General features: G+C 39.1%; 2 protein-coding genes across 3 annotated transcripts in view; both read left to right on the forward strand.

Annotated features, from left to right (window-relative positions):
* The window catches only part of tacc2 (transforming, acidic coiled-coil containing protein 2), a 33,056-nt gene extending 17,486 nt beyond the window's left edge, over positions 1-15,570 (forward strand). Inside the window, exons 9-29 of the mRNA XM_077730101.1 lie at positions 1,793-1,981; positions 2,321-2,389; positions 3,250-3,290; positions 4,079-4,394; positions 4,678-4,778; positions 5,209-6,553; positions 6,908-6,943; positions 7,305-7,362; positions 7,438-7,630; positions 7,784-7,833; positions 7,928-8,037; positions 8,134-8,287; positions 8,610-8,747; positions 8,972-9,064; positions 11,420-11,560; positions 12,119-12,195; positions 12,549-12,592; positions 13,658-13,818; positions 13,997-14,103; positions 14,270-14,390; positions 14,669-15,570. Of these exons, the coding sequence (XP_077586227.1) occupies positions 1,793-1,981; positions 2,321-2,389; positions 3,250-3,290; positions 4,079-4,394; positions 4,678-4,778; positions 5,209-6,553; positions 6,908-6,943; positions 7,305-7,362; positions 7,438-7,630; positions 7,784-7,833; positions 7,928-8,037; positions 8,134-8,287; positions 8,610-8,747; positions 8,972-9,064; positions 11,420-11,560; positions 12,119-12,195; positions 12,549-12,592; positions 13,658-13,818; positions 13,997-14,103; positions 14,270-14,390; positions 14,669-14,734 (3,610 nt within the window). The 3' untranslated portion in view covers positions 14,735-15,570. The remainder of the gene's footprint in view (positions 1-1,792; positions 1,982-2,320; positions 2,390-3,249; positions 3,291-4,078; positions 4,395-4,677; positions 4,779-5,208; positions 6,554-6,907; positions 6,944-7,304; positions 7,363-7,437; positions 7,631-7,783; positions 7,834-7,927; positions 8,038-8,133; positions 8,288-8,609; positions 8,748-8,971; positions 9,065-11,419; positions 11,561-12,118; positions 12,196-12,548; positions 12,593-13,657; positions 13,819-13,996; positions 14,104-14,269; positions 14,391-14,668) is intronic.
* A 300-nt stretch (positions 15,571-15,870) lies between these two features.
* On the forward strand, positions 15,871-24,886 carry ly6pge (lymphocyte antigen 6 family member pge). 2 transcript variants are annotated; one of them, XM_077730394.1, is made up of 4 exons: positions 15,871-16,239; positions 17,100-17,244; positions 21,130-21,219; positions 24,851-24,886. In XM_077730394.1, the coding sequence occupies exons 1-4, from the start codon at positions 15,917-15,919 to the stop codon at positions 24,869-24,871; spliced, it is 579 nt and encodes a 192-aa protein (XP_077586520.1). In that variant the 5' UTR covers positions 15,871-15,916; the 3' UTR covers positions 24,872-24,886. The 2 variants fall into 2 exon arrangements, with proteins under 2 accessions (XP_077586520.1, XP_077586521.1); XM_077730395.1 differs by lacking the exons at positions 21,130-21,219; positions 24,851-24,886 and adding exons at positions 18,981-19,097; positions 19,758-20,562 and having other exon boundaries at positions 17,100-18,338.
* The last annotated feature ends 774 nt before the right edge of the window (positions 24,887-25,660 follow it).

The following is a 25,660-nucleotide window of genomic DNA, read 5'->3' on the forward strand; positions in this document are numbered from 1 at the left end:
GCAATGAATATTTTATTACTGCCTTTGATTTGCATTTGGTGCTGAAATTTAAGACCAGATGGCTTTGCATGCTTTGAACATTGAACTGGCCATACTAAGCAAGAACTTCATAAATGGGGGTATTTATTTAGTTATGTTAGTATTCCCTTAATGCACATTTTCGAATAACCCACTTGCACTACCCCATTGAAGAAAATGTCATTTGACACAGAGAGCTGACTTGATGTTGCATTGTACATGAACGACTTTTATTTTCACATTCATGATATTAATATTCATATTTTTTGGGTGAAAATGAGTCCTGAGTCTCTGTTCCCAGAATTTCAGTGCTGTGGGCACTTTCTGTGTTTGTAAGCCCGAATTCACACACCTTTTACATGAATGCATAGCAGATTCATCCTCCTTAAATTTCACACCGGACCCCTGGGCCCCTCTTTTCTTCTTGGACACTCAATAGGAACATAGTGAAACATGTTCCAGCTCTTATTCCATCTCATGGGACTTGTTCTATAGCAGATGTCTGAAAATGACAAAGTGGAATACATTAATGGACTTTACAATGCTGCTCAAAATTGGTGCAGAGTTCAGTTAATAAGACAAGCACGTAATTTTAGTTCAAAATATACCAGACCTTTGACCCAAGTCAGCTGGGACGGGCTTGAGTTCGCTAAGTCAGCATTAAAAGTGGGTGGGTGGTTGTGTTTCGGGTTCACATGCATGTGGGATTATTTAACCCTTGTAGGGCAAATATTTGACTTGTTGGCTGCTAGAAATCCAATTAATTTATACTGGGAGGGCTGATAGTGATAATTAAATGACACTTAAAGATGAGCTTTCATAGCCAGTTTTCCAAATTTTAATGAATAGGATGTCTATTGTTGTCAATAGCAGACAATGACTTAAATACCATGAAATTATCAGGAAAAAATGTGCATTTCATCTGAGCTGTCCATTTCAGTTTTAATTTTAATTTGTTTTAATCATTTATAATATTTGGTAAAATACAGAAAATAAATAAAAACATGTGTGTGGCTTACACTTATGTGGACTTCACATTTGGGGTCATGTTACGATTGTAGCCTGTCTGACCCCAAATGGAATGTCCCCATGAATAATAAGTTGTCCTACTAAAAGGATTAAGGGCCAATATGTTTGCTAGATGTGGCTGTTTCTTTACATTAGCTGCAACAACAGAGTTGGATCTTATGATTACTGGTACAATGAAATGGGACAGAACTCCAGTTGGATGATTTATAACCACTATTCTTGTCAAGGATTTTCCTTCTGACATCACTACGGGGGTATGTATTTTTTCCATGAAGCTTTTGGATGCAGGAGGTGGAAGAAAGGCAAAATGAAGGCATTGTCTTTTTTTATGGGCTATTGTTTGACTCTCTCTTTAATGGCTATGGTAGTTACTTCGGAAAGGCTGCTTGAATTTTTAAAGGCACAGGCATCTTCTGCTGCTGTGGGGGGTGTCAGAGGGAATAGAAGGGGGAGGAGGCAGTGTGCGCAGCATCATAGAGCTCAGCCACATAAAAACAAGGGACGAGGTACCTCAGACACACAAAAGACAGGAAGAAAGCTGAATTGTTATTGGATCGTTTTGGATTAGTCTATGCTTGAATTTAATTGCATCAGCATTTATGGGATTAACTGCGTGGAGTAAAAGGAATGATGGCTCCAGCATGTGAAGAAGCCGAAGATGAGAGATGCTTTGCATAATTTGACGAGCATTTAATCATCCGGTGAATCGATGCGACGAGCGGGACGCTGTTATTTTCTTCTGTAGACCTTTAGGAGGTCGTACTCGCCTCGATTGCTGCCTTGCTGCAAGGATCACAGCAAATGCAAGAAGGAGTTTTAAGTGGAAGCAGGTGCATGTGGACAGTGGCAGGTGGAAGGAGCAGAGTCAGCTGAGAATGGGAGCCAACGAATCCATGGAGCAAGGACAGACCTCCTGTCCTACTCAAGAACATATGTGAGTCTCAGACTGGTTGCTTTTTCTCCCCTCCCCTTCCTTTAGCCATTAACTTGTCTCTTTAAGCAGTACAGTCAACGGAGCTTTTTGTCATTTTGCTTTTGTGATGTAAATAGTAGAGGGATCAGCACACATGCGCAGTCAGAGGCACATGCGTACACATGAGAATCAATGTTATATGGAACAGATGGAGGCAATAAGTTCAAGCTGGTGGGCTAATGTTTTGGCCTGCTCTCATTGTTGCTATGGGCAGAAGTCAGAGTCGAAACAGAGGATGGTGTGCAGGAAGATGACTGGACGAGACGCGAGCAAGAATGCTCCATTTTGTGTTATTTATAGCTCAGACACTTCTGCACTAGGGAGCGAGGACTCGTGCAGAGCGTGTGTGAGAGAGATGTCATTTGGAATGTAGGAATGAATGATTTATTACAAGAAAGCTTTTCTAAATCTGGACTCCAGAGGTAGATGGTTGTTTGAGTTGTTCTTCATGTCATATTGCTGTGTTTATTATACTGGCTCACAGTTGTGAGATTACAATTAAGCAATCAACGTATTCTATATGCTCTTGTATTATTATAGAGAAAATTTTAAAAATCAAAACTAAGAGCTGTGTTACAGTCGGTTGGGATGAATGTTGGGACTTTTGAGAGGTGCCTTTGCCTCTGATCTCATTAGCATAATGATAATTATTTAAACCCTGCCTTTGCTGCACTTGCAGCACTGTTGTTTTTGATATGCCATCTGCCTGCTCTTAATATGTCAGATTAGGCCATGTGGGATAACCCCTTTCTTAAGGCAGGAAGGGAAACCAATGTATTTCATTGTTTTGACCATCATTATTCATCTGATTGTTTTCTTGTCTGTGTGAAATCCTGTTTGTCTTGACCCTTAACTCCAGCTAATTAGATCTCTTGTTTGGCGTTTTGAAACACCTTGACTTGCACTGATCCCAATTCGACAGCTGTAATTAAAAATAGACAGTTCCTTATTAAATAAAATCGTCTACTTCGTATATTCCCCATGACCGTCAACATTTTTCTTAACGCTGTTGAAGTGTCATAACAAACAGTGTCTTTATCTGTTGGTGTATTTGCCTCTAATTTATGGTTTTGAAGAACAAACACAACCACTTTATTAACTTGCTGGAACAGAGTGGGGCCACTTTTAGACATCAAAATTGCTTTTGTCTTTAGTGGGATGCATTTACCAAAAAACTTTGGTCTATATTGACATGGTAGCCTCACGTTCATTTGCACTTAATTGTTTAGTATGATTGAGGAAAAAGTGGAAAGAAGTTGGTGTTTAGAAGGTAGTGGGAAGAGAAAACAACATTTCTTTAGATGCTGTGTGTAGAGAGATAGGATGAGATTATTGATCATCATCATTCACAAAACCGATTAAACAGATTTAGAGGGATCAGTTAATCCTTGTGAAGAGCACTTGCAGGTAACCACGCACCCTTTTTCCAGTGTCATAGCTGCTGGATTTATTTTGTAGGGTTTGGGCTGCTTCATTTGTTTACATTTGTTCTGATTCCCCTCTCTCACTGTTCACTTATATGTTGCATGTTTTGTCTGGGTAAAATCCATTTGCAAGACTGCCTTTCATAACCAATATATTTGCACATGAATGAAACATATGGTGGCAATTCCAGTTACTATGACAACTTCAGTTTTGCAGTTGCAGGGAAACTGAAATGAACATTTAACCGGGATATAACTAGCTTTTGCAAGTTATTGGGATTTTATTTTGACTGGTCATCAATACAAGGCAGACATACTTTGCCTCTGGCCTCGATTGTCCAGCCTTGGTTTGAGCAATGGGTGGTGGAACACATTATTCATTCATTCATTTTCAATTCTGTAAGTGCTGGAGTCTATGTTTTTTTTAATTCAAGGTTCAAAAACAATGGGTGTGTCTGTGTCCATGGTAACATTTTAAACATTGAAGTTATTTCTAGATTTAGCCAAGTGTTAGAGAAGAAGGACGGGCAGGGAGGGGGAAAGTCGATGAACAGAGTAAGGATGAGAGAAGAGAGAGAGTGCAAGCAGTCTGCCGTCTCATTCAGATGGGAAGAGAGCTGACTGGGGGCTATAGGTGAAAAACACTGTATATGCAACATAGAACAAATAAGAGCTGAATATCGAAAATCACAGCAAAAGATAACTTGTGCAGAAGAGTGGGCATCTACGTGTATATCAGACAGTGGCGTGTGTTTTTTGGATGATATGGCGGTGAGTACGTGGCAGGCTCTCTCTCCACTGCAGTGGGCACGCTGGGGCTGGGACACGCTGCTGGGAGGGGCAGCAGGCAGTCCAGACCTGGATCCAGCTTTAGGACTGTTCCGGCGTCTCTCCTGGAGCTCCCATCATGAAAACATGATTAAGACTGCAAGGGAATTGGTCAGGCAGAGGTGAGACAGAATGGGATGCGAGAAACGCATGCTATTCAACAACACCAAAATCATCATCATCTGCATCGATCCAAGAGAATTGGTTTTTTCTTTGGTGCTGTGTCCTGTGCTGGGAAAGACAAATGTATTTATATTGGATCGTTTTCATTCTGTAATCATCGGCTCCAAGTTGACACCAATATATTTCCTCTGGTAAATCATTGAGGATCATTATTTCACAGTTAAGGTATTGAACTGATTCAATGCACAATTGACTCAATATGCAATTTTCTTTTTGCTGTAGGAGCTCTGACTCTGATGGAGCGTTCGAGACTCCTGAATCGACAACTCCTGTGAAGGGCCCTGCAGATTTGCAAAGCCAACTATTAACTATTGATGGCAAAGGTGAGGAAAAAATGGTGTTTAGGTAGCCTCAGAAGAGGCTCTATGCAGAGGAATTACACAATATTATGCATGTTTTGCTCCATGCTGTCAACGTTTCTGGAGTTTCTTCCTCCTCTTTACACATTCCTGTCAGGAGATCTCTTATTGTAATTAGTTCCAAAGATTTCTTTATCCACAAGTGGGTTGTGTTTAATTTTAGTAGATTAACAGTGTCTCTCATCCAGCAGAATTGCAATGGTGACATTTTTGTTTCCCAAAAGTAATGCGATAACACCAACCACTTAAGTACATTCTTAGAGATTATCATGTTTTGCAGATCCTTTGTCCCAAAAGGATGATCGAATTCCCACTCTTAATGTATTAATCAAATATTATGTATAAATAAATGAAACTAATAAACTCATGGTGTTCCTTTCTCCATCTTTTTCAGGTGGAGACGCTTCGTCTAACTTGATTTCTGATCCCTTCGCTATTGTTTTTGATGAGGATAAGCCAATTGCTGCCAGTGGCTCATACAACTTTGAAAAAATTGCTTCAGCTTCAACAACTCAACCACTTACTCGTTCCCTCAGCCTCCAGGGAGGAGAACCTGACACTTTTGACTTGGATGGATCTGGAACACAAGGCTTCCGTCCACATTCAGAATCTTTCAGTGTAGGCACCGAAAGCAACCCAGGAACGCTCCGCAGGCTTAAGAAAGTCCGCCCTGGATCTGTGAAGAAGAAGCCTCTCCTGAGGCAGAACTCCAACCCAGAGAAACCCAGTTCAACTAGTAGCACCCCAGAGATCATTAAGCGTGCAAAGCCTCAAACTGTGACACAGGAGGTAAAAGAAAATAGTAGCCCTATTTTAGGGGGAAGTCCTACAGGAACCATCAAAAAGACAAGGAAAACTCGTGTAGATTCTCCACCTCCACTACCAGAAGAAAGCACTCATACAGAATTAGTCGAAAGTCTTGCTGTCTCTCCCTCACCCACGTGCCAGAAGAACAGCAACCCTTCTCCTCCCCCTGCAACAGAAGACCTCCCTGTCCCCGCAAGGGGCTCCTACAAATGGGATCCAGAGAGTTTTGAGGGTATCGACCCTTTCAAGACTGGTGGGAGTAAGATTGCCAACTCACCAGTTCTTGGTCGTAAAGACCTAGCCACCCAGTCAGATAGCTCCCCTATCCCTGCTTTGAGGGTGTCTCCTCATCCAGCTACAATTGAAGCACCGGTAATTAACCCCGAAGAACAACCCATTCCACCCAAACGTGAGTCTGTGAGACTAGAGTTTGACTACTCAGAAGAGAATAGTGAGGCAACACACGGAGCTTCTCCACCGCCCAAGAAACTAGGCAAGAAACCTGGTCACAAAATGCCTCTGAGAAAGCCAAAACTAGGATTAAAAAAGCCCCATCAGGGGCAGGCGGAGCAACTGGACAACCACCTTCTGTCAGAACACAATGTTAATGAAGAGGAAAAGCCCCTATCCAAAGGTTCTTACAACTTTGAATCAAATAAATGGGACGATCCAAATTTCAATCCATTTTTGACTAAGACAGCTGTGGTCGACTCTCCCAAAGCATCCGGACCTTCTTACAGTTTTGATTTTGAAGACTCCATAGGGGACCATTTTAAATCCTCCAACAAGATAGCGACATCACCACCTAAAGCCTCAGCCTCCGTTGAGTTGTTGTCAAATGACGACTTAGAAAACGACAATGACCGTATCGGGGAATTGGAGGATCAAAATCAGAACAAACCAGCCAAAAAAAAGAAAACTCCTATCAAATCGTAAGTTAAGTATTGACACTGTCGATTGTGTTTTGTCTCTTTGTTTGGATTAGTTTTGCTGTATTATGTGCTCTTCACTTCTTTACACTACTGTCTTTTGTCTCTCTCAAGTCACCTGGACTAGTGGCTATGAAAAGTCTACACAATTCTGTACAAATGGCAGATGATATTTGTTTATTTTTACTTCCCTAGAAAGTCTAGTTTTCAATTATATTATGCAGCTTATTGGTTGCATTCTTTTTTTTTGATGATTTGTCAATATATTTTTTTTACACAATCCCCTCTCTGACATTTGATCACAGGTGTGTAGATTTTTTTACATATCCATGCTATGACTGTATTCTCGTATCACAGGAAGTCCAGAGGTGCTTCAACTCTATGTTGTTTGTTGTAAGTACAGGGATAATGCAACTATTTACCATATTTCCCTATCAGTTTCATCAGGATCCCTATAAAACCGCATGATCGCTACTTATTTTTTTGTGGGTCATCAAAACGCTTTTTACTTTTTCGATTTTCTTTAATGCTTTCTACATTTTGCCTCATGCCTCTTATAGCAACTGATGATATATTTTTTTTCATGAATGTCCTCCTAACCAACATACTAGCTTGGCAAGTTGAGTGTTTTCCAAAGCAAGAATCATATAGATTTTTAAATCTTACAGCTTTGCAAACATTCAAGAATCAAATCTACAAGAGGTTGAATTGTAAAGAATGATGAACATAATATATGACTTTTCTTTTCCCACAGTAATACTTTCAGGGTGAAGAGGTCACCAAAGAAATCACAGTTGTCCGACAGCTCACAGGTAAACTCAGACATCCGTTATATCACTGTACTTTGCTGTATTAGCTCTGTCTAACTCGATTTCTTTGTACGTCAGGATGCCGATGATCCCGCCTCCATTCAACCGCAGGACGACCACGCAACAGATGAGGAAAAGCTAGCCTCTTCCACCACTCACAAGTGGGGAGGCTTGCATGATTTGGATGCAGAACTGAACTCTGACCAACAAGATTTCCCTCAGCCGTCAGATCTGACATCATTTGTTAATGAAAGGAGTCTTCAGTCTTCAGGTGAGACATACTTTCGAATACATTCACCTTTAAACTCAAACAAAAATATTTAGATTACATCATTACAACCTTATTTCATCCCGTATTGCTGATTTTTTTTTAAACAAAAATTCATTCATCTGCATCTGATATATACCATTTTCTTCCTTTCAGTGCCTGATTATGAAATAGAATACATGGAAAAGATTGGCTCTTCTTCACCTGTGAGTATGTTGTCTAAGATGTATCAGTGGTATGATCAGTTTTTATTTAATAAAATGAAAAATATGTTGCCAACATACTGTCTCATGTGTGAAGCCACTCTCTGTGAAGAAACCATCCTTATACCTTAAATTGGACTCGTTATCCAACACCGTACCAAAGGATAAAGATGCACATGGATCTGAACCCAACTCCCCATGCACAGGGTACGTCTGTCATCATGAAGTTGACATTTTATTCCTGCATTTTTACATGAACCAAGCTTTACAATTTGAAATTCAATGTTCACTTTTTCTCTGTAGGAGTTTTGAGGAAATGGAAGCTCAGATAACAGCCAGTATGAAGTCCCCAGTCCTAAGTTCCAGGCCTGGTCCTGAAGGATCTGCTGGTGATAAAGGCAGGAAAAGAGAAAGCGAAGTGCTCAGTCGAACACAAAGCACGGAGAGGGATGAGCAGGTGTGTTGGAAAAACAAAAATATATGTTGGGATGAATGTTATAGATTTGTATACTCTACAGCTCATTGTTTGTTGAGTGGAAAAAAAGCATCACTGTCCATTCCATTGTCCTTTAATTTAAGTTAAGGTACAACAGTTAGATAACCACAAGTACGTCCCCAGTAAGATCCTCATTAGTCAGGTTGACAACAGGATATAGAAAACCACACTAAACACATTCCTAGTTCAGCTGCTGAGCGCTTGCTGTACCATGCTGACCTCAACCAACCAACCAACCAACCCCTCCGCCCTTTGCCCACCCCATCCCGGTCATTCACTATAGCTCAGTAGCCAAGAGATCCCTGCTTCCGCCCTGACCGCGTCACTGTTAGAAAGACTGTCTGAGTGTGACGATCCTGTGCGGTACCTGGAGCCTGACCTCGCCGAGACCAACCCTAATGTGTTCGCCCAAAAACTACAGGTGTGTTAACAACCTGATAATTTTCACGTTTCGTTTTCCTTTTGTTGTGTTTTTGTGTAAACATTCCACCCTTTCCTTTTCATTCCTCCCTTTTTGTGATAGCTTATAAGTGAAGTGTGCCAAGTGTGTGTGTGTGTGTGACCAACTCAAGTCTTCTATATGCTTTTCCCTTACTTTCACATCCTTGGGTCGCACCCCCAACTCCCCCAAATTGTGCGACCCAGGAGGAGCTGGTGCTCGCTGCTTTGAGGATAGAGGCTCTGCAAGTAGCCAAAAACATCTCTCAGTGCCCCTCTTTCTCCAATCTAGCCCCCCAGGTACTTCGCTGATTTAGCCTGCACCTGCTGTAAGTGTGTGGGGGTGTGTGTGGGTGTGGTGGGGGCATTTTGCCAGGATGCATCTTGATGACCAGCGCTGTAGAAATGGTGCATGAGTATCCCTGTCCTTAAACACACCATTTTCAGTGAACCACTGCATTGTCAGCCCTGTAAGACAAGGACCAAGTGTCAAGTCTCCCTCATCTAGAAAAACTTAGAAAAAGTACTTTCAGGCTGCCCCCCTAGGAAAAGAGTTTAGTGCCATTCTGCCTCTTTTTTTGCATGTTGGCTGTTTACAGGCGGCTTGAATGCAACTGCTTATGTATATTATTGTACTGGAGAAGCAGTTCAGGCAATCATTGCTTATCATTGTTCCTTTTATAACATTCTGTGATTTTAGTGTTACTAAAACTGCTAACAAACAGATTCTAAAAGAAAGAATTACAGGGTGTCAAACTATATTAATATTCAGTTATTCCGTTTTTTTCCCTCAAATGAAGATAGTACCAAAAAAAAATCAGATATGGCTTCTTAGTAGATGTTAATCAGTCACTCAGGTTTTTAAATCCCCAACTTCTAGTCAGCGTTGGAATATATAGCAGTATTTCCTCTGAAGTGTTCTACCTATTTTACACAAGTGCTTAACTTGAGTTTCACGGTTGCTGATTACGCTTTGTATACGCCACTCTGAGTGCTTCTCACAAGCGTTGTCCCACACATTTCACAGTCGCGCCTTAAGAAACCCAGCACACGACGGTGGAACATCAACGGTTCACCCTTACTGAAAGTAAGAGGAACATTTATATGTAACCCGTCCTTGTACCATGTCTGCTCAGTCCTTGGACATTTTGACAGTCAATCCTCTAGCTTTGCATCTCAGTATACACTGAATTTGTAAAACGGGAGTGATTCCCGACAGTGTGCTGATTTGCAATATATAGTGACAGTGAAGAATAACTATGTGCTCTTGTACTTCTGCAAAATATATGCCTTGATTTAATAGTTGTTGGGCAACACTGATGTAGGCACAAAATACCTACATCCAGTGATTTTGCTGCATAGACACTTTACAAGACTATTTGCACTATAATGAAAGAATAATTTTAATTTCACAATATCAATAAGGTTACATGTTTCCACTTCTCACAAAGATCAACGTAAAGTGCCAATACACTCATGATTCTCTCAAGCTTTAAACCAACAAAATCACTGTCCAAATACCAGGCGACTGCATTGTGTACCCCTAGTTCTTTTTGAAATAATACACCCTGTCACTCCCTTCTAGGATGTGTATTAGATCTTTGTAATACTACATACTATATCTCATGAGAAAACATATCCCTAGAACTGTAGTATCCTTTACTAAAGTCTCTGTCATTCTCCTTTTTCATCCCTGAAATGCTGTAAACTTTATCTCTGTTAGTAACCTTGCTGCAGAAAGTGATGTGTTCTACTTTTTGCCAAATGCAAGACATTGAATCACAAGATGGAAATCATATTTAGTATGTGATTTAAGTCAGTATGCTCTGTGCTGAAGGGGTTGTGGTCTTACTCCCGTTTACACTTATTCAATGCAGCTACTGTCAATATTTAAGATTTTTTGTTGTTGTTGTATACACACTAAATACTTTTGAAGCAATGCCAGGAAAAAAGCCCCATCAATGGAAGTCTAGAGTTGAAGTAGACAATTTTCTGGCTTTTTCTTCATGCTCCCTCTCCTCCCTTTTCTGCTTTTAAGTCTCAATGTCATTTATCTACCTCCATGTGGTCTAAGCCTAATCCGTCTCCATTGAATAAATCCTTGAGGGCATAATAGTTTTAGAGACCTAGAGTGGTCCTTAAACATTAAAACGTACTATGGTTTATCGACCCTGCCCTTTAAAATTAAATTTAACGTTTAGGGTCAGGCCTCATTTGAAGAGAAGTCAGGAATCAGCCAGCACTTGACCGTGTTTAAGAAATGAAATATTATGTGCTTTAACATAACCCTAACACGTTTGCCATGTTGTAAAGGCTGCTATCTCATCCTCCCTCTCCTTTTTATACAGTATGCGTTTTCTGCCCTCCTCCCCTTTGCCTGTACCAATGGCAAACAAGCTATGCTTTCTAACAAGCCAATAACTTGGCTATGAAGACTGTTCCATCAATTCATATTGCAGCTGACCAAGTCTTCGGGAACATTGCTAGCCTGCCTCATTTACATATGACACCCCGTAGCTCGGGTTGAGGTTACCCCCCGACTCCTTGAGAGCGGTTAGACTAGCCAGCCGGGGGCAGCGTGTTCAAACCTGTCTGGATTGTAACTTTGCTATGTTTCCTTTCCTCTCACTTCTTTCAATTGAAACCTGGAAGCAGCACAAAGATGCATCTTCAACGTCAGAGATTTTGCTCTCCAAGAACTCGCTGTATGTCCGGACCGCTCCCAGCTATATTGATGGAGAGAGTCCACATCTTCCCAAAGACCTCGACCACTCGTTGGGAATCGCCAAAGAGGAGGTGCGCAAATGGGATTTATTTTATTTTATTTATTTGGTTATTTTTGCTGGATTTTTTTTGCCTGGTTATGAATTTTCTATTACAAATTCGACCCAATCAGACTTGATAGGATGTAGAAGAAAAAAAGGATTTTGTTCATGGAGCTCATATTGCTAAAATTTGGAAAATACTTTGTTGATGTTTTTTCCAAAGTTTGCTTTCTATATATGGTAGTGTTTTCCCCCCGACATTTTTAATATCACCAGAAATGGCCATCACAAATATATACTGGGTTTATTATGAACACAATGGTTCCCATTGACAGCGATAGATGTCCATTCCATTTGAACTCCTGGGGCCCCTCTTCCAGTTCAAATGGACGAGGCGTCTTCTAGTTGCAAAGAAATTTAAATTCACACCAGAATGATGAAAACAGCCGCATCATCGACACTGAAAGAGTTCCTCTATATTATAAAATCAGCTTATATATTTTCATTATACAAAATATGGGTCACATGGTGTTGTCTTTATATGCACAAGCCTTTCACACCAAATTCATTAAGATGCTTCCTGTTTTAGATTGTGACAAAAGAAAGAGAGGTGCTCGAGTGGCAGAGGAAATATGAAGACAGCCGACAGGAAGTGCTAGAAATGAGGTAATATTTGGAGGTTTGAAATTGTCATGAATATAGCCCTGCAAAGCAAAATGCATAGTGGTGGGTCAGGGTTCAGCTAGTAGAAGCTTCATTTAGTCTTGGCTTATTTCCTATGGATGATTATCAGGATAAGAAGGTTGGGAGGATGGGGAGTATGAATCAATCCTCTTACATTTGCCAATTTCAATCAAGTTTATTGCAAGCAAAAAAAAGGGAAATAAAAGATAAGGGCTATCTTACATTTCAAATGTTAGTGGTTTTGCTTTTCAGGTTATAGAGCAACACCCATTGCTGAAATATACAAAGCATTGAGCCACATTTCCGTCTAATAACATCCCAATTCTTTTCCATAGGAGAATCGTTTCTGAGTATGAGAAGACCATTGCACAGATGATAGGTGAGTTTCTGATGAAATGGGCAAATAGCTCCACAAGCAGTTTGAATGCACACAAATCTTGTTTTGAGTCACAATTCCCAATGCCACTTTTTGCCGCACTGCAAATGAGAAATTTATGCCAGCTTGGGTGCTTGCGCGTGTCTTTTTACAGAATTTTGGAAATCTGATACTACTCAGTCACACTCTGCTAAAGCTCTTCTCTCACATGCCTTGTCGGCTCCCAGCTTGACTTAACGCACTCCCTTGTTTCTGTTCTGCTCCTATGTTTGCCTCTTACTTTTTGATAACTCTGACAGGCATGCCAGGTGAGTACTGCAGACTTCAAGTTGTGTGTGCCTGCTCATATCTGCTCATATCTGCTCATCATTGGTCATAAAATGGGAATCCAACATTACCCTTGGTTTGCCTCACGTTGTTTGTTGTCATTCCGCTTCACTCACCATGCTCGTTTGTGTACAAGCCATAACATTTTTGTCACTTTAGCTTTAGGACAGCATGGTCAAGATGTTGTTTGATGCGCCTGCCACCTGCTTTATTTGATTACAGCAATTGCAACTTTGGTTTGCTTTTTAATAGAAAAAAGAAAATAAATGCAAAGTCTTTAAGTGATGAAGTTGCAATTAAAAGAATGATGTCTTACAACTGCAGGAAAATGATTTGAGGCACTTTACCTCGGCTAAAAATGTATATCATCATTTTTTTTAAATTATCCAACCACAAATACTTACTTGAAATACAGAATTACTGAAATACGGGTGCTAACTGCGATAATTAGAACAAAAACAGTCGGAATTTCTACAAAAACATGTTATCAATAATATGATCTAATGTTTTGAAAGATTCCTGGGATTATGAATGGTGACATAATGACATTTAACATCAAATTAACTCTTTTTCTATCATGGACACCCCCATTATTCATTCAGTCCTTCTCTAATTAACATAATCTATCAAGTGTATATAAACAGTCACCCTAAAACATTTTACAAATGTGTTAACATGTTTTAAAAGTCCATTTCTCCTTCAAATTCTCTAATGCATTTACTATATTTGTGCACATGTTAGAAGATGACCAAAAAGAGAAGTCTCTTTCCCACCACACCATTCAACAGCTGATTGTGGAAAAGGACCAGGCCTTAGCCGACCTCAATTCTGTGGAAAAGTCACTGGCCGACCTCTTTCGACGCTACGAGAAGATGAAAGATGTGCTTGAGGGCTTCCGCAAGGTAATGTATGTTTTTTTACTTAGACATTAAGGATAGGTGACACCGTCTGCAGCAATGACAAAATTTGCTGCATTCATGACGTAGTAGGTCATCTCCAGCATGACACATTTCTGCAGAAATATGACGTGGCGGATAGAATCGTAGACTTGACGCAGTAGTTGTGTGTCACCCTGTGCAGAATGAAGAAGTTTTGAAGAAATGCGCTCAAGAATATCTGTCTCGCGTCCGTAAAGAGGAACAGCGATACCAAGCTTTGAAAATACATGCAGAGGAGAAGCTAGACAAGTAAGTTGGTGTGCATGTTAATCATTTTCAATTGCTATGTATCGAAAGAAAGACAATTAAAGATATAGATGATTGAGTTGATTTCAGAAACATTCTACCTTTTTATGAACTGTTTTCAAACCTGGAGATTATGGGAGTTTTTGAAAGGGGTCTTTTTTGTTTCCAGGGCTAATTCGGAAATAGCTCAGGTGAGGGTCAAGTCCAAGCAGGAGCAGGCAGCCCACCAAGCCAGTCTGAGGAAGGAGCAGATGAAAGTGGATTCTCTGGAGCGCACTTTGGAACAAAAGGTCTGTTGGTTGAGCATTTTAATCTAACCTGGCACCATCTTTGATCCCTCTGCACAATTAATGCAATGCACCGAAAAAAGAATGCTCTCAATTATACAAAAAAAAACAGATCAATGCCATTGAATGTAAATAGTTTGAAAAACTCATTTAATTCAATTAGTCCCCTCCGATGTTGACTTTAAAGTTAAATTTCATTATAAAAATGTGATTTTTGCAAATCTGGGAGGCTTTTCTTCTTTACTCAATTTATGATCTATTTGTAAAACTTTATTTTTCAGAACAAAGAGATCGAGGAGTTAACGAAGATCTGCGATGAGTTAATAGCCAAAATGGGCAAGTGTTAGCAAACGGACACCATTGTGAATCAGTCTTACGCAACCAGCCTTGTTCACATGTGAGTAGCTTCAGTGGGAGGGAAAACATGCTTAGGGGGACTTTAGAAAACACACTGTTTGAATTTTCTACTAGGGGATGAGCACGGGCAGTTTTCTTTAATCATGGTGTATATTTTTTGATGTATCACTGTATTGTTATGTACCAGGGTTGTCGTTTCAAATTTTGGAATATACTCCAAATCAATTACTTTGATATCAGTGTGTGCGTGTGTGTGTGATTATCTGTGTGTATGAGTGTGTGTGCAAATGAACATATGATGATGATTGCCTGTGGGATTTATTGTTGCCATGACAGCCACTGAAGGAGAAGACTGTTTACCCACTGTAATGCCTCTTCCAAAACAAGAAAATGGAGCATCGACCCATTTTATACAATTTATCAGTTCTTAAAGTAGAAAACTCAGTAGCCTATTGCATGCAAGAGAAGATAAAACCCCCTTTTTGCTTCATTTTGTATACATTGTAGAAAGTGTTATTTAGGGAAGAGACGTGTGCTCCGTGTGAAACAAACATGATTATTTTTGCTTTAATTATTACATTATTGTGTTTTCTTCATGTAACTTTGTAGATATTTGTCATACTTGTCATAGCCATCATGAGGATATCCTTGGACTTTATTTTTATTATTTTATTTTGATATAAATCAAACTAATTGTGACTGTATACAGATGTGCTGCAGTCCTGTTTGGGTGGTTGTGTCACTCTTATGACTAAAAGTTGTCTACACAGCTGCTGTATAGCATCTGCTTACAAAGTGCAATAAAAGATGTCAATTTAAGATGGAATTTATTGATGTATTATGTTAAATTTATAATTGTATAACATTTTGACTGTTTTTGAGACTATAAACAATTTTGTCCACCACTTCAGAATATGTCAAAAAGAACTAATTAAACATACTGGAATACTACATGAAAAGAGGGATTAACTATTTAAAAGAACACAATTATATCTGATTATGAAGAGGAAAAAAAAAGATTTGCTTGAAAGAGCTTTGTGGGAAACAAGTGGTGTGAAGTGACCACTAGATGGCGTTGCAGTTACAAACTGGATTTTTTTTTCCGTGCGTAGCATATTTCTTGTTCCGGGTGGTGTTCGTCACGTGGAGGAAATTGTTTTCAATCAACATGGATGGAAACTCGTCTGGACCTCGGTGGAACGAAATGTTTTTATCCCCGCCATCGGGTTGGGGTCGCCCACCCTATAGAGGTCCAATACATCGCGGTGGTTCTGGCCGGGGTTACCACGGTCACTCGCCCAATTCCCCTCCGTTTTTCCCTGGCTTTAACCGTGGCCAGAGGGGATGCTCCCCGTATGGGTCCGGTGGGGGAAGACGGAGCTTTGGCTGTTCTCCGGGTATGTCCGGTAGCGGCGGTCGTTACTTCGGAGAGAAGCCACGAGGGCGACACAGTTTCGGATCGCCGTCTAATTTTACACCATCTTCAAATGTGCAGGTGAATTTCAACATTTTTATTAATTGGGAATGCTCTGATGACTTTTATATTTTTTTAAAACGCAGTTTTTGGGCAATCAAAGCGCCATTCGTTTCCAATGGCATAAAACATTTAACATATCAAGATCTCGTTCTATATTTAAAAAGCATCCAATGTGCAAAGTTTACGTTTAATAAAATCAGAACATCAAGGTGCCAAAACCGTAAGGTCTCATAAAAAAGGATCTCCATTTGGGAACTATAACAAGTAATAACTTGAAATGTATGAAATGACGTCCTGTGTCGTCAATGGCAGACGATGAGTTGAAACGTACGTGTATTGTAAATGCCCCAAAATTAAGGGAAGTAACCCCATGCCATTTATTTGTTTTAGTGCAACCAATTGCAAATTGACTTTGAATACTTGGTCACCATGTTAAGATTTCCAAATAGTTTAGATTGGATTATACTTTATTCATCCTGCATTTGGGAAAATCAGTTTTATAGGCAAGCACAAACACGGGAAAAGATAATATAGACCTAGATAAAACCTTGAACCTTCTGCAGACTGATGCTTAGGTTGAAAATATGCAGAATTAACTCTTCCAAGATGATCCATCCACACAGTCCCTCAGTAGTCCATGGCTGATCATCAGGACCAATAGCCTGGTGTTCAGGACTAGCATAAGGAAACTAAGGTAATAGATCAATGACTGCCTCTCACACGAGATGGTTGGAGTCGAGTCGTAAAGGTCATGAAAACATTGAAGTAAAAGGTGTATTAAGAAATATTATATAATAGTAATGTAAAAAGATGAAAACTAAAAACAAAGCAACGGTTGCCTTAATGAAGTGACAAGCCATTTCTTCTTTTGTTTTCAGCGTGAGACGTCTGAGTCCATCGAGCGGTACTTTAGTCCGTCCATGTTGGAGGATCCCTGGGCTGCATTGCTTCCAAAGCAGACCGAGACATCGAACGACAACAAGCCCTAAACAAGGCAATTGCACAACACCAAATTGCTGGGAGGTCAGTTTTCTTGCAGTATTTTTGTCATCAATTAAGGGACTCATTTGGAAATACAGTAACTGGTCTGTACATAATCTGTGCAAAAGGGGACCTGTCTGATGTGACCTATGCACAATACGTCAAAGTGCAGATAATGCATATGCAAGTTTAGGATGTTTTGTGTCTGTAAATACATATTTCTATTATACTCAAGTCAAAAAGTAGTCGTCTGATTGCAAAAAAAGTTTGTATTTTTTATATGCAGTGTTGTAATGGCACGTTATCAGTAGGTTCATACACTGTATTTTTGGAGTGATAAAACATGTTTTTGACGATGTATGAAGTTATTAAACTGAAGGACAACAGTTATTTTTCTGTGCCTTCTGTATAGGTAGGTCACGTGATGAATATTACAAAAGAATTATACACAGTATTAGGTGTCTGTTATCATTGCATATGTAAACAAATAGAAAAACTATTGCAAATGCAATGTTGTCTCCAATTTGTCTCCATTCCATCAAAAATCCCCTATTTAATGAAGAGAAAAAACACTTGTTTTGCTAATTTAACTGTTGAGAAAATACACTATTTTTTGACTGATAAAACATGTTTTTGACAATACATGAAGTTGTTGAACTAAAGGAACAACTGTTTTTCTGTGCCATCTATTTAGCTAGGTCATGTGATAAATTTTGCAAAGGAATTATCCAGTGTATTCGGTGTCACTTTTTGCATATCTAAATACATTGTCCCATTAAACAATACAGCATTGAGCAGAAAAGGAAAACAGTGAGCGCTCACAACAAGAATGGGCGTGGCTAGAGGAAAGATGCGCCAGTTTCAGGATGGAACTCCACAACTGTATTTTCTGTTGGTCTTGGGAGTTAGTAACTCAGAAAGTTCCAACAAAGTAAACATATTGAGGGCCTGCTAATCTTATCTCTTCTAAATAATAGCTTGTCTGACAGATTAGATTAGGTTTTGGGTTAGGTTGCCGGGGGATTCATCGGGAACAACAACCTGCTTTACATCTCGGGATCAAGACAAAAGCACCATGAGAGCGTTACGATCCAGTTTGCTGATTCTGCTTTGCCAAGTTTTGCTCATATCAAATGGTGAGTTAATTTTCTATCTATCTTGTAATATAACTATTCCAATTTTTGACACTAGCTAGTGAAGTTTATTCTACCTTGTCAATGTATACAGTCTTTTAAACTAAAATGTATTCCTATTTTCAAATGAGTTAATTTTAGATAGGAGATAGGTTGTTATTAGAAATGCATTACTGACTATATAAATGAAGCATTGTCACGTTTGCTATTTTTGCCTTAAATTAGTCCTTGTCTATCAACTACCGTGCAATCTCAACATCTAATCCTATAATAGGACTGTGGGCTAATGCTTTTAGCGTGAGTGTAGAGCACTTATGCTGTGGGGATTGATTTGAGTCAGTATGAGGCATGTGGTTGCCAAGTATAACACCTGCACTTCCCTAGCTGGGACTCATCTTCTTTTCAGAGACAGGAAATCTCATGTAACCCATTGGATAACACCTGGAACTGTATTTATAAAATAATGATAATAATAAATTTAGGTCCGACTAAATATTCATAAACTGTAACTCCATTGAGATCTGGTCTTAATCAATATGGCAGTGTTTTGATGAGAATTCTCCTTCAAATATATTTGTACTGAAATCTTACAATTGTGCATGTTCATAATAACTACTAATTTTCCATCTGTTTCCCCATATTCAGGTAAGGCCCTCCAATGTTACACGTGTATGGGCTCCAACAATGAAGATTGCAACCGTCAAGGTTCCAGAACATGTCCCAGCTTCTCTGATGCTTGTGCTGTTGTTGTGGGACATAACAGTGAGTCCACCACTGCATGACGGTGTAGTGGTAGCACCGTTTTTTATACCTCAACTCTCGCTAGTAAATATGGCGTCAAAGTGTAAATTGCGCTTAATTAAAATCGCTAAGTGTGGGGTTCTGCGGTTCACCCAGTCACATTTTAGTTAGTTATTGTACTTTATCAGACCTCTACATTGTGGGCAATTTCTATTAGTGCTTCAGTAAAACCTCGTTTTTCGCCTTCAATAGGTTCTAAGACTCGTCGCAATAGATAACCGTGACGTTAAGACACTGTTTTTTATGGTCTATTTAACATTATTTGGACCTTAAGCCATCTGCATTCTTATTTAACTCCTGAAGGTAGACACTGACCTCTGATGAGCAGTGAAATACTATAATTGTGCGTTTTTTCCGTTTATTTTGTTTTCGACACAATAAACTTTCATAAATATTTGGCAGAAACAAGCAGCAATGTGGTGATAGTCAATATGTGAAGTGGTAAGGCATTACTATATATGATATGGTCTGCTTTGTTTTTCATCATCCCAAGATACTGCCAAACACTAGAAATCGCAAATAAAGATAAGATATGAAAGATTTTAGCCATTCGCAATACAAATATACATTTTCCGTAATCAAAGAAGAAATGAATGAGTGGAAGGGAATTTGTCTTTTAAGGTGGAGTTATGAAATCCTGCTCCTACAAGTCCTTTTGCAGCCAGGCTAACAGTCAGAGCGGCAAGACGCCTGGTGTGAGTGTTCACTGCTGCTACAGCAGCGACTGCAATATCACAAACACGGCTGACCGACCGCATACACTCAACTATATATTATTGACTTTGACGTTGTTGTACCACAGTTTTTTCAGGTAGAGTTTACCTGGTTCACAAGATGCATGTGTTAGTTACATTGCATAGAGTTGCTCAAATGTGATGTGCCTGTTGGATTATGCACACCACATAGGATTAAAGCCATTAAGAAGAGCTCACGTGGCTGTCTGATGGTTTATTTACTTTAAACAAGTTAAATAAGAGAGACAAAACAAGTGCTACATTATCTGTTAGGATTTATTTCCACTGAGAAACATACACGCACAGTTAAAGCTCTCATTCCACTGACTCAGAAGGGATGTTAAAAAAGAAAAGGGTGAGTAGAAGTCTCTTAGTGTGTCATTGTGTTGTCACCCAACAGTTGTTTGATGAGCTATTTTGGAATGTGGTGCAAAAGTCATTAGCAGTAACTGCAGATCCATAGAAAACTTAAACCTTTAAATGAGTGAGTGCTTTATATGGTTGAGGAATAGAAACTCAAGGTATTAAAACTATCAGATATCAATATTATGTACACAAAGTATTCAAACATGAAAGGGAAGTTTTCATGTTTATCGAAGACATACAATTATGTCACCAATATTTACCTTCTTTTTAAACAATACTATTTATGCAAGTTTTATTTGTATACCCTGGTGTATCATTGCTTTGTAGTAAGTACACTGTATATTCTGAATTTTATGCAAATGCATGTAATTTTCAATGTTTCTGTGTTCATGTATATGTCAAAATAAATAAATGAAACATTTAAAAAAATACATTTTTAATTTGGTATTTTTTTCCCCCAAGTAACTGATTTTGTTGATTGTGTGTCATGTCATATATTTGGTATTTTAGATGAAGTATATTTGAATTGGACACTTTAGAGTTCTTTCAAATGCTGAAACTGGGTATTTTAAATGAAAAATTCACTATCAACCAACACTGCAATTCTCCATCATGCAAGTTTCACATCCACCACTGGAAGGCGTTCTAACCACACTTAAGTTTCACCGACAGTGATGATGTTCACCTAATCTCTTTTGTGTATGCTTCTTTTTTTATTTTTAAGATATTTGTTTTCACCAGAGCTGTTTGTCTAAATCAAACCATTTCCCACCAACTATGGTCCTTGCACTAATAATTTCCATAATTATTTGCTATGTTAGTTATGATGCATTTTCTGTGTTTTGTAGGTAATTTTCATACAGCATTGAATATTCCCTTAAATGTGATGACAGAATACTATTGGAATTAAGAGGGACATCAGGTCAAGTGAAGCCACATTCTGGAAGGACACAATCCCCAAATCATGGGATGCAGTATTCAAGGTTAGAATCATTCATGGTTTATCTTGCAGAGAGTGACAACCATTTTCATTGAAAAACTTTTTTTTTTTTTCAAATTGGAGAGAAGGCAAGACACACCACAAACTGTAAAGTCATGTTGAGAATGCTCGCTGTTTGGATGTCCGCTATTATTGACTCGTAACCAGTCTAAAGTTGTATTTCTCCTTTTGTTAATATAGAATGTTAGGATAGACTCCAGCTTTCTGTGACCCTAAGCAGGATAAACAATATAGCCAATAATTTCCAAAGTGCAAAGCCTGTGGTTATGTCAGTCATCATATTTCACACTTGCTGTGCATGTACGTCATCTAAGCAAAGGTCATCATCATAGGTGCGTTCTTTCAATTGTAATATGTTTTATCCTCTAATCCTGCCCTTTAAGGAAGGACACTTAAAGAAAGCAAAATATAAAACCAAACATTTCATCTTTCTTACTGTAGAAACCACCAGTTTGCAATTATTGTACTGCAATTAAGCAATTCCAAACTGCACGTACTATAGTTGACTTAAATTGGATGAATATTCCAAGTGAGATGATAAAAATCGCGAATTCTCAAAGTAAAAGATACTCCTCCTTATGAGTCCAGTCACAGTTTTCTATTTCAAGCCCAACTGACTTTACAATCCGCGTTTCCTCCCAAAACAACTTAATGAGTCATGTGTTAGCCATGTACCTTTAAATCATTAAGCGGTCTCTCTGTACAAAGTGACAGCCAACAAGACCATTGAGTGTGACAAGTGGTTGAAAACACTCAAATACGGATGCCTTTAGAGGCCAGGGGAGGAGGAATAAGGGGCAATAAGAGCGTGTGAGACGATCGCCATGTTTACAAGCATCCAGGAACCAGCCTGCTGGCCAGAGTTCATCTAACGGTCACTGGTTTCGAGGTCCTCGGGTCTTGGGTCTTTTTGAAAAAGATCTATGAAGCAGAATTAAAGTGATCTACCTTTGGACTCCGGGAGAAGTACTTTTTACTTTATGGAACAAGGAAGAGGAGAAATAGGGAAAGTGAAGAAAGGGGAAGAAAGGATATGTTCAAGAAAGGGGAAGATAATGAAGAGAAGAGAGGGCGAATTGTTTAATGAGTGTGTTCCCCTGCCTGAGCTACTTTTCTCAACATAACTAACTGGCCCACCTTCTGTGAAGCTGGCCGTTTCGAGGGCAGGGACAAAGTGACACTCTAGAAAAATGCCTCAAACTACATCAATTGGAGTCCTAATTAAAAAAAAAAACAAGAAAAAACATTCTGCTCCTCTTTTGAGAAATTTCACAAATGTATTGCACGGTCTGAATACTTATACTACATATACACCGTATTTAAGAATTGCATTTTAGGAAAAATAATAGACATATACACATATATACATACATGGTACATACAATGGCTTTATGAATGCAGCAGTCTGTAGAAGAATTTTTGTCCACAATTTGTATCATTTTAACTTCTTGTATGTGGTTTGTTTTGCATATGCATGACTGGTTGTGAATACCTCAATGCATAATGCAGGCATTGCATACGTAGATTCAGTTTTTAATAGAATCAGATATGTCAGAAGCTCATGAAGTAGTGGCAGCAACACAGAGGATGTTCACCGAATAAAATTGCTGCGGTGACTCACTCACCCTGATAAAGGAGAGTGTGGTTTTGATGAGACATACCTTAGGCTTGAAATTCATTTCCACTGCAATTAATTTTGATGAATCCTACACTACAGTGTATTTGCTTGGAAAGGTGATTACAAAGGGAAAAGTATATCTTTTTTGTATGCTCTTCTCGATTGAGTTTTCTTTTTTATTACAAAGGGCCAAGTGGATGGTGACATTTATGTAAGCTTCTGGATATTAAATAAATATCATTTTATTATGCTTTGGACAGGTGAGGCTTATGTGTCACCTAGGGTAGATTTAAGACATTTGGGGCTGCAGGCAATGCTAGAGATTTGGAATAAGAGGACAACATACAAAGCAGATACCTATGTATGTGTATTGTAATAGAATAAAAATGCGCTGTTTACATTTCAGGATTTTCTCTGATCTGTTGTATCTCTGAGGGAAATAACCCACTATAGTACATTACTTATGTTGTTGCTCGGTAAACCCCAAATTCATCACCAAAATGGTCATAAAAATGTTCCTTTTTGGCGTGACTTCTGAATCCAAACTTTAAAAAAATATATTTGAGTGGTGTGACTGTAACTCGGGTGCGACTTATAGTCCGTAAAATGCAGTAGTTTCAATGTACCCAACTGTGTTGAATATTATGTATGAGGAATTTTATGTGGCCCCCTGTATCTCGAATTTGAAATTATAGTGATCCAACTGTTGATGCATTACGGTAATTCCGCCATTCTGTGGTGCCCCCTATGACTGAAATGTTTCGATAGTATTTTCTGGCCCCTTTCTAGCCAACAATCTGCAAACCTCTAAATCCTCCAGTCCAATATTTCTTAATTAAACCTTTAATTTAGTATTTGATTGGCATATGAGAGATGAAATGTACACAGCTAATATATGGACTATAGAAAGGTTAGAGACCACAGGGGATATGATGGTGTTTAGAATATGAACATCCGACTCAATTTGGGCTGCAGTTTTTGTCTGTCTAAGCTGGAGGCTCAACAAGAAGTCAGCCAATTCTCATGTGAAGTGATGGAAACTAATGGGATGAGCCTTGTTTAACAGATGGGGGTAAAACTAACACGCAGAAGGTGGGATTACATTTGTAAACAAAACAAGGCATTCACTACTTTATAAATCTGTTCTCTGGAATTTGATGAATTGAAGCATTGAAAGGACACATCTGTCTGAGGCAAACCATCCCTTCTTGCCTGTCAAGAGAATTCAATGGTCAAATGCTTATTAACGAAGACATTTATTTAGTCGCTGCCGCTGTGCGGAAAGCAATTACTGTAACGGCATCACTTTTGAAGGCGAAAGATGGGTTTTCCAGACTCAAATTAGTGGGCGATGGATTCCATACCTGCTGAGATATGAAACTTTACTCATTTTTGCAAGGGGACAAGGAGACAAACAACCATCCACGCTCATACTCATACTTGGGGACAATTTGGAGTGTTCAACTAGATTACCATGCATGTTTTTGGGGATGTGTACCTTGAGAAAACCCACGAAGGCCCGGGGAGACTATGTAAACTCCCCAGAGGAAGATTGTAAGACATCAGAATTGGACCCACGATCTCAGAACTGTGAGGCGGATGTGATAAACACTCGGTTAAAAGGCAGAACTCTGTTTCATTACACGAAGGAAAAATTTAAGGAGAGAACCTGTTGACTCTGACGCTCTTAATAACACTTCTTAGAAATGTTTGATGTAGGTCAGTCCACAGGAGACCATGTTGTGTAACTGCAGTACACCTGGTAATAAATACCAAATCCTTTCTCATTAAATAATGGTCCACCTCTATTCATCATCCTTCCTTCTCCCAACCCCCCACCGGCAACAGCTTAGGTCATTTCAGTCTGCTGTCAAAACCTGTGACCGCTTCGTGTTGGGGGCCAGGATTAAAGACCAAGCAAGGAAGTGAAGGGAAAGCTGACAGAGAGCAAGGCCTTAACTATTTTTCCTTTTTCTTCTCTTCTTTTCCTCCACAGTCACAGTTGACCGCATGCTGATTCTTGAAGCGCCTTTTCGCAGCGCTGAACTAATGTGAAACAACATGGAGTCACGCGGAAAACAAGGACAAGGTGAAACATGTGAACATTTCTGCTTTTGCACTGAAGTTACCATTTCCTACATTTAACAACTGCAATATGATTCAAATAGATAAATGACATTCGACCAGAGCAGTAAAACATTTTAAATTTAGGATTGCCTCATAATACATCCTGAACAAATCTAATAATAACTGGGTTTCAAATCCAAAATCACTATAAGGACTGATAAAAGATGCTTTCAAGTTTTCAACAGTGTCACTTTGCCCTTTTCTGGGTTTCCTACTTACATTTAGTGTGGTAATATTAGTCTTTCAATTTTATTTTCGGCTGCTTTGATGAAATTGTGAAATTTTTGTCTGTTAGGGAACCGTGTTAAATTATAGGTCTAAAAATGTCTTTCAAAGTCTTAAATTTAACTATCTAGAGATAGTCTAAATTTAGCATGAAAATGAATTACATTTTCACTTCTGAACAAAGAGCAGCCTAGGACTATATTTGTTTGCTTTCTTACGTTTATTATAATATAAATATATATTTTTCCATGTGATCTAAACTTTTAATTTTATCACACCTACTTGTAATAGTACTAAAGTGGACTTTTATAAATGGGGCATGGTGGATGTGTGCTTAACACATCTGATTCACAGTTCTGAGATCGAAAGTTCAATCCCCACTTCTTGCCCATAGTTGGCTGGGATAGGCTCTAGCACCCCCACGACCCTTGTGAGGATAAGCCAAATGGAAAGT

Source organism: Stigmatopora nigra, chromosome 12, assembly GCF_051989575.1.
Source record: "Stigmatopora nigra isolate UIUO_SnigA chromosome 12, RoL_Snig_1.1, whole genome shotgun sequence".
Lineage (NCBI taxonomy): Eukaryota > Metazoa > Chordata > Actinopteri > Syngnathiformes > Syngnathidae > Stigmatopora > Stigmatopora nigra.